The sequence below is a fragment of the Bombina bombina genome, chromosome 5, assembly GCF_027579735.1.
Source record: "Bombina bombina isolate aBomBom1 chromosome 5, aBomBom1.pri, whole genome shotgun sequence".
Classification (NCBI taxonomy): domain Eukaryota; kingdom Metazoa; phylum Chordata; class Amphibia; order Anura; family Bombinatoridae; genus Bombina; species Bombina bombina.
Window position 1 is genome coordinate 389,905,557 of NC_069503.1, and position 9,258 is coordinate 389,914,814.

A 9,258-nucleotide genomic window follows, 5' to 3' on the forward strand; every position below is an offset into this window, starting at 1 on the left:
GAAGTATTGCTTGATTATATAATTTAATGTTAGGTATGGCCAAACCCCCCTTTACACATGGTAAGTAAAGTTTATCTAATCTGATCTTTGCCTTTTTCTCTCTCCAGAGAAAAAATCTTAACAATTTAAAAAAATGTAACAAGATATTGTTTTTTATTGTCAAGGGTAACATCCTAAGGGGATATAATATTCTAGGAAGAATAAACATTTTAAAGGTCGCCACTCTGCCGGACAGAGAGAGATGCAAATTACCCCACTTATGTAAACTGGCAGTGCTCTTTTGTAGGGTTGCTGATATATTTAAGTTATACCACTCAGTTGGGTTTGCTGAAAGATATATACCCAGATACTTCAAACTCTCTGTCTCCATAAATGGATATACCAATTCCGTATTTGATTTTTTTAACCATAAGATTTATCTTATATCTCGAGATCTTCCCATACTCCTCCAAAATACTAATTATCTTGGGAATTTGCCTTTCTGGTGAAGAAACACACATCAAAAAATCATCTGCAAAGAGAGCTAGATGAAAGTTTTCTTTACCTAACTTAGCACCCACTAAAACCTCTCTGAGTCTACTAGCCAGGGGTTCTAATACCAAATCAAATAAAAGTGGTGACATAGGACATCCCAGTCTAGTCCCTCTGGTTAGACAAAAGGTTGGTGACATACATTTATTTACTAAAATAGATGCATTAGCGTCCGAATATATATTGGACACCAAATTCAAGAAATTCCCTTTTCAAGCCAAACCTTTGCAAGGTTTCAAACATGTAATTCCACTCAACTCTGTCGAAGGCCTTCTCTGCATCCAAAGATAGCAGGAAGGCCTCTGGCAGAGCCGAGACATCAATGCGCTCATTACATGTCCTATATTGACAAATCACATGCAAAATGTTCCTAATATTCAACTCAGGATTTCTTCCCATAACAAAACCTGCTTGGTCTGGGTGTAAAAGTTTTGGGAGGATTCCTTTTAATCTGTCTGCTATGATCTTCATAAAAATGAGATTCAAAAAAATGAGATTCAAAAGGGAGGGTCTATATGAGGCTACCTGAGTGGGATCTTTATCTTCTTTTGGTAATAATATTATATTTGCTGATTTAAATTGAGCTGTCATTTTCCTATTTTGCCGATAATATAGTTCATAAAGCCCCTTAAGATCCTACATAATCTCTTCTTTTAATAGCCAATAGAATTTGAGAGGTAGCCCATCTGGCCCCGAGGCTTTCCCCTTCCTCATATGTTTCATAGTGTTTATAATTTCCTCATCGGAAATAGATGCATTCAGCCTCCATATCTTCTGCCCCTATCTTTGGTAGTTTTGAATCATTCAGAAATCTCTAAATACCCTCCATCCCTGGTTTCTGAGAAATATATAAATTTTCATAATATTCCTGAAAAAGTGAGGTTATCTCTTCTGGCTTATTAGTCATTTTTAGTCCTTCCTGAATTACCCCTATAGGTTTTTTCTTTTTGGATTTATTGAAGAGACTCACTAGATATTTCCCCACCTTATTCCCATATCTTGCAAATTGTGTTTGTTTCTTAAATAATGCATTATCCTCCAAAGTCAGTAAAAAATCTTTTTTTCTTGATTTTCAGATAATTATGCCTATTCTCCCTGGATGGATGCAATCCTAGAGCTCGCTTCCATTGAGTCGTTAAAAATGGAGCCGTAAGCTACCGAAGCGGACGACAGCTAAAGGTAATTTACGGCTCCATTTTAGTACCAGGTTTCCATTGAAAAGATTAGCGTGTTGCGCGCAGTCGCTCTTTTCGGCCGTACGTAAGTTTGCGTTGCCAACCGATGTCGGATTTGTCGAAAAGCGCGCCATAACAAGTGCATTGCCATGGTAACCCGACCTCTGTCTATAAGAATAACGGTTTGCGCCTGCGCTCTTTACCTGTGATCGCCTCTAGAGAGAAAGACACGGGAGCTAGTTGCGTTGGTAGGAGTTTTGGGTTTTTGAGAGTTGTTTGAGAGTTAGTGGAGAGTTTGATATTTGATTTTCATATATTCTTATTGTAGGCCTCATATAATATTAGGAACACACACACACATCCATACATTAGTTAATTAACACACATTAGTTTATACACACAAATACACACACACACACACATACACACTTTTATTTGATACAAACACATTCACATATTTTTTTTCATTAACCCCCATATCCCCATCTTCCTTTATTACTCCTTTCATTAATCCCCTTATTCCACTTCCCATCCCCCCTTTGACTACCTTTCCCTTCCTCACTATATAACTTTTTTTTTAATATATATACATTTTTCACATCCTATTTATTTTTTACATCCCATATTTTTTGTTTCATTTGACTATATAGCTCACCCCTTTCTTCATTTGCATCCCTTATTATTTGTCTATAATTTTGTTCTAATCCTCCTTAGTTTTTCCTTTTTCATTTACATCCCTTTGTTTATTCTCACCCCCACATTTTATTTTTATTTTGAGGGATATAGAATAGAGATAGTTAGGGTCTAGATAGGTTAGGTAGTTAGTTTTGGGGCTATTTAATATAGGGTTTAGTTAGGTGACTTAGTGTAGTTAGGTAAGCTAGGGACTTTAGTGTTAGGTTAGAGTTAGGGAGGAAGGAGAAAGGGATGGATAGGCCTAGTGGAGTTGGGAAGGGGGTGGCTAGGGGGAGGGCAGTGGTGAGGGTGGATAGAGGGAGGGGGAGGGGGGAAGTAGGGAGTAGTATGGGCAGGAATAGGGGCCGAGGTTTGGGTGGAGGATTTGTCCTTCCTCAAACCCTGGCAGAGGAGGGAAGGAGAGAGGGTGGAAGAGGAATGGAGGTGGGAGGAGTGAGGAGGAGTCAGCCTCAGCTAGGCACAAAAAGAAAAGGGAAAGTGGGGCAGACTGTGGCAACTGGGGGTGGGGCTGGTGGTAGCCTGTCACAGCCTGCAGGGACAGAGGAGGTAGAGAGGGCTGGTCCCCAGTCACAGGAGGGAGAGTCTGTGTCTGCTGGCCCTTCAGGTGTGAAGGGCAGGCTTAGAGAGGAGAGGTACTCTGAGGAGGAGAAGGAGGCTCTTGTTGAGGCATACTTGGAGAGGGCAGCTCAGCTGGAGAACCCTAACCTGAGGCCGGCTGTCCGGAATAAGCTGTGGGAGGAGATTCGAGTGGCAGTCAGCTGCTTAGGACGTAATCGTTCTATTGCCAGCATTAAACACCGCTATCATGACTGCAGGAGGGAAACCAAAGCTAAGCTGGCACAGCAGGCCAAATATGCACGTGGGACAGGTGGTGGTCCTAGCAAGAGGATACACCTAAGGTCATGGGAGGAGATGATGGCCAATGTCATCTCAGATGAATCTGTTTACGGATGTAAGGGGACAATGGACACATCAGTGCCAGCTGAAGAGGTCCATGAAGGTGAATATTAAATATCATATGTAATAAATGTTTTATTTCTAACAAATATATGTTAACATCAGAAATATATATCGGCTTTGTTTTTTAAAATATAAATGTAATCATACACATGTGTAATACAGAATATAGAATGTTCATATATTATATATGTTTAGTAATCAATTGTGTTCAAGCATCAGTGGAAAACATACCTAGGTAGGATTAGTACAAGTAATGTTTTACATGGTTCAAAGTCTAATTTGCACAGTAACTTAAAGTGATAGTAAACCCAATTTTTTTATTTCATGATTCAGATAGAGCAGCAATTTTAAGCAACTCTCTAATGTACTACTATTATAAATATTTCTTTGTTCTCTTGGTATCTTTTTCTGAAAAAGTAGGAATGTAAGCTATGGAGACTTTGCATTTTTTGTTCAGAACCCTGGCTAGCGCTCGTGATTGGTGGCTACATTTAGCCACCCAATAAGCAACAGCAACCCAGGTTCTGAAACAAATATTGTCTGGCTCTTAAGCTTTACATTCTTGCTTCTCAAATAAAGATACCAAGAGAAGGAAGAAAATATGATAATAGGAGTAAAATATTAAATGTTGACTAAATTTGCATGCTCTGTCTGAATCATGAAAGTTTAATTTGTACTTCATTGCCCCTTTAATGGCATCTTAACATAGTTGTAGTGGATATATTCATCCTGATTTCTGGAGTGGCTATCTGCTCAAACAAGCAAGGGTATAGATTTAAATTCTTTCTATCTATATCATATATATGGACTATGTGTAATACAAAGAGTCGCTTAGAGGCACAATCTTTAAATATACACCTCTGGTTAAATATGTTTAAGTTCATACAGAAATTATATATATATATATAAAACTATATCTATAAAATTGATTTTAAAATGTTAGATGTTTCATCAGATTAATTTTTAATTACAATTTATTTTTCAGAATTGGAACATGAGTATGAGTCCTCAACAAGACCGGAGGCCAGTGATGTTCCGGAATTCAGTGAGGAGGAGGAGGGGGATGTTATTGAAGCTGGATACTCCTACCTCAGCATACTTGAAGGAGATGAGCAACAGCCACTGGCCTATGAGGTTGAAAATGTTCCTGGCCCATCCCCATATTCATCTGGGAGGACATATCATCAGATGCAGCCTCCACCACCACAGCATTATCAGATGCATCCTCCAACGCAGCATTATCAGATGCATCCTCCAACGCAGCATTATCAGATGCATCCTCCAACGCAGCATTATCAGATGCATCCTCCAACGCAGCATTATCAGATGCATCCTCCAACGCAGCATTATCAGATGCATCCTCCAACGCAGCATTATCAGATGCATCCTCCACCACCACAGCATCGGCAGATGCCTCCTTCATCACCACAGCATCAGCAGATGCATCCTCCACCACCACAGCATCGGCAGATGCCTCCTTCATCACCACAGCATCAGCAGATGCATCCTCCACCACCACAGCATCAGCAGATGCCTCCTTCATCACCACAGCATCAGCAGATGCATCCTCCATCACCACAGCATCAGCAGATGCCTCCTTCATCACCACAGCATCAGCAGATGCATCCTCCATCACCACACCATCAGCAGATGCATCCTCCATCACCACAGCATCAGCAGATGCATCCTCCACCGCAGCATATGTACTATATGCCACCTCAACAACACATTCAGCACCCTCCCATGGCACAACAAATGCCGCCACCACTACCACCACCACAACAATCACCACCACCCCCCACCAATGTCTGTCCTCAATTGGATATTGAGCCACCCACACAGTCCCCAAGACTGAGTGACGACAACCTCACACAGAGCCAGGAATATGTGCCGGAGACACCTATACAGCCACAAGTGCCCCCCATGGAATCCAATATCCCCGCGCAGTCCCAGCAGGATGCTCTACTGAGGCTCATTCACAGGGAGCTTAGACTTACTAGGCTCCAGCAGCAGCAGGATTTCAGGAGGCTACAGAGCCAGATGGACATACATAATGCTGCACTCGTCCGCCTGGCAGAGGCAGTGGAGAGGGTTGCAGATAGGCCGCAAACTCCCTCCTCACTCGCATCCTCCGTTATCTCCCTGCAGGACCCTGAATCACATCTTTTAGCCTCCCAGCCAGCTGGTGTGCGTCGCCCAAGACGCCACACTTCCATCCCAAGTACCTCTCCTCCAAAGGCCAAATCCCGCCGCAAGCATTAAGAAGTATTTTTCTTTTTAAATTCTTTCAAGATATATAATATCTAATTTTTTTATGAAGCACTTTCTTAAGTGTGATTTCCATCTCATAAATATGCATATATTTTTCTAATCAAAATTAGAAAATATATTTCAAAATTGTTTTAATAGCTGTTTATTTTCAAAAACATTAACAGCTTTATTCATTTTTATTTCACATGATGTCAATTAATATGCAGGTGTAAATTGTTGATAAATGTATGTGTCCTTTTATTGAGGATATTATGCCGTTTAAGAATACTTGGGGATACGTGTCTGAAATTTATACAGTATATGCTATCTAACATTGGTCAACGTGACATGTGTAAATGTTATGATTTATATTCCACAAGCATATGTTGTTTGCTCCTTCAGATGAAGCTAATAAGGCTTATACAGTTATAGAAGAGTTGAAAAGTAAATATTCCTTCCTGTTGATATGGCCAAATACCTTGCATTCATTATAGTCCTATGTGGAATGTAATATCTGAAATATATACCTATCATGACTAATACCTATCATGACTAATGCACTCCTTTTTGTCAAGATTATTATTCAATATTTAGAATAATTAGATAAATGTATCTTTATGATATTTAAGCACTGGTGTATACACAACATATATGTGATTGCCATGATATAGAGGTGATTAATACATTTTAATTGACATCATATGAACAGACACAGACTCTCCCTGGGACCAATGCACAATGCACTTTTAAATTGTTTCAATAACTCCATGTTAAAGACAATACTTCATATCTCTTGAAGTATGTCATATTAAGCACTTATGTATTTTGGTTAATAGTCTAAATATTGCAAATGTATTATCTGCTTTAGCAGACATGACATTACATATATTTTATAAATATTAGTACTATGACGCATTATAACTTTAATGTGTCATCGTTTTGTATTGAATAAATATGATTTTCACATTGAAAATTACATTTGAATGAGGGTAAATCTGTAATAATAAAACTCATCTTCATGATAAAAAGATTTTTTCCTTTGACTTATTTTTCTATATTATTTTCTATGAGGTAACCATGCCATTCAAGTGTGCAATCTCAGGGGATTGTATGTATTGATAATGTATCTTTATTTTAAGGATTATATTATATCTGGATTTGTCTCTTTGAAATGAGCATCTGATATATTTCTTAAAGGGATAGCCTATTAAAAATAAAACTCAGGAATTAGAGCATGCAGTATTTATATACTTAAATATGTAATCCTATAATCTATTTAACTTAATTATCATCTGTAATTTAATAAAACAGGAATGTTATCTTAGGAATCTACCCATTTTGAATCTGCACATGGGGAGCGCTTGATGATTGTTGTCTAAATGTAGGCAACAATCAGCAAGTGCACCACAGGTGATGAGCATTAAATGGAATGGCTCCTAAACTTAAATACATGATTGAAATAAGAAACATAAAAGGATTAAATTGATTATGAGTACATATGTAAGTTGATTGGATTTGAATGATTTATCTGGTTCATTAATGTTTTATTGTGAACACACTCTTCCTTTTTTTTTTTAAAGTGACATAAATTCCATTATTTTGCTAAAACATATATATTTAAAAGCAAATCTAATATATTTATATTCTTTATATTTCTTAATATTCTTAGTATCCTTTGATTATAGTTTTATTTAGGTAAGATCAGGAGCAGCATAGAACCTATGTTGGAGCTGTTTATTGTTGCCAACATACAGTATATATCCTGTCTGTCATTGGTTCACCCATGTACTCAATTTTATTAACCAGGAGTGCATAGCTGCTCTTTAAATAATTATACCAAGAGAACAAAGTCATATTTGGAATATAATTAAAATGATATTTTAGATAATTATGTTATACATAAATCATAAGATGAATGCATTGATTAGTACATAGCTGGAAATAAAGAAACATTCACCATGACTATATTTGAGTAAAGTATACATTTATTTAGGGAAAATGTGGTAAATATAGGGATGAGGAGAGAGGGAGGGGAGTGGTATTCCATTTCTGAGAATCTTCAATCTGTAAAACATTAAAAGAAACAAATGTGTATTATTAAAAAACATAATCATAAATAACTAAAAGGTCTCATTACAATACTATAAAAATACCTGAAAAGAATTCTTGAATAGTTGCAGATCTCTCCAAATGGGCATTGAGGGGTTGGGGATGATTAATTACATCAGGCTCAAAGATTTCACCTGGGGGCTGTGGTGTTGGAAGTAAGTCGTTCAACATCCCATGCTCCTGTGCCATGTTGTGTAGACAGCAACATGCCACTATGATTTTAATAGCTTTTTCCGGACTGAATTGGAGATCCCCCCCTGATCTGTCCAGGCAGCGAAAGCGCATTTTTAGAACACCAAACAGTCGTTCTATTATAGCACGTGTTCGGATATGTGCTTCATTATATCTGTATTAAAAGAACAAGAAATATGATTATAATATATAATGTGAAGACAAATCAAATACTAATGAGCTAACTACATTCCTGGTTTGATCTTATAAATCTTTAATCCATTTTATATATATATAAATATATTTATATTGAAGCAGAGAGATTTATAAATGCTTCACTGATAATAGATGATTTGTATTTTGACTGTCCCTTTAAAGGCACTCAGTACAACATTGTTATGTCTGTGATAGTGATATATACACACACACACAAGATAATCAAGCAACAAATGTATGTGCACAAACACAGATATATAGCTTAATAAAGGGGCAGGAGCCCCGAAACGTTGCTCAATAAAGGTGCTGTTGCTCCACATAGAGTGCTACCTGTGTGTTCTATTTCATTACATTTACTGGGACTTTGGAAAAGGAGGTCCTCCAGGTTTGCACCTACATTCACCCAAGAGTGATTTAAAGGGACATTCCTATGAAGTGTGTACTGGTCCTACTTTTCTACAGATTATAGTGAGCATTTTGCAAGGCACAATCAATATTTCTGACACACATGAGCAGAAAATAAATATATATTTTACCTTAATTCAGCAGGCCCAACAACCTGGTTCTCTTTCAATGGTGTCCAAATCCTTTTTTAAGAGGATATGCAGAATCTGCTAAAATATGAATGCATAGATATACAGTATATATATATATAGATATAGATAGATAGATAAACACACATCTTTCCATAAAGCAATGTATGACATAAAATAATGTTATGCATATGTCTTACTATGACATAGTTAATATATATCTTTTAAATGATTAACAATTTATTTATTTAATCAATTTCACCCCCTTAGACACATACATAAAGGATTATAAAGCAATGAAACAATAAAATGTCAAAATATTGAACACATGAAGGCATCATAATATATACATAAACACTTACCGAGGAGATGTCCTTCAGGCATTTGATTTGTCTCAAACAATCTCCACACACCAGAATTCCTGAGGATGTAGGCATCATGGCTACTTCCTGGGAACCCTGCCACAACATTTAATATGCGCATGTTTGCATCACATATAATCTGCACATTTAAGGAGTGGAAGTGTTTCCTATTTCTAAATATTATCTCCCTGCGCACAGGGGGTCTTAGGGCAATATGAGTGCAGTCAATGGCCCCAAGGACATTGGGTATGCCAC

General features: G+C 37.5%; 1 protein-coding gene across 1 annotated transcript; it reads right to left on the reverse strand.

Annotated features, from left to right (window-relative positions):
* Positions 1–7,579: 7,579 nt before the first annotated feature.
* LOC128659352 (putative nuclease HARBI1) lies at positions 7,580–8,688 on the reverse strand. Its single transcript, XM_053713011.1, has 3 exons — positions 8,645–8,688; positions 7,766–8,067; positions 7,580–7,676 (listed from the first exon to the last, which is right to left on the reverse strand). Exons 2-3 carry the CDS (start codon positions 8,004–8,006, stop codon positions 7,672–7,674), a joined length of 246 nt encoding a protein of 81 aa, XP_053568986.1. The 5' UTR covers positions 8,007–8,067; positions 8,645–8,688; the 3' UTR covers positions 7,580–7,671.
* Between the last annotated feature and the right edge of the window lie 570 nt (positions 8,689–9,258).

What these genes read in the sequence shown, in the direction of transcription:
- LOC128659352 (XM_053713011.1), bottom strand. Translation starts at nt 8,006, where the DNA reads ATGCGCTTTCGCTGCCTGGACAGATCAGGGGGGGATCTCCAATTCAGT.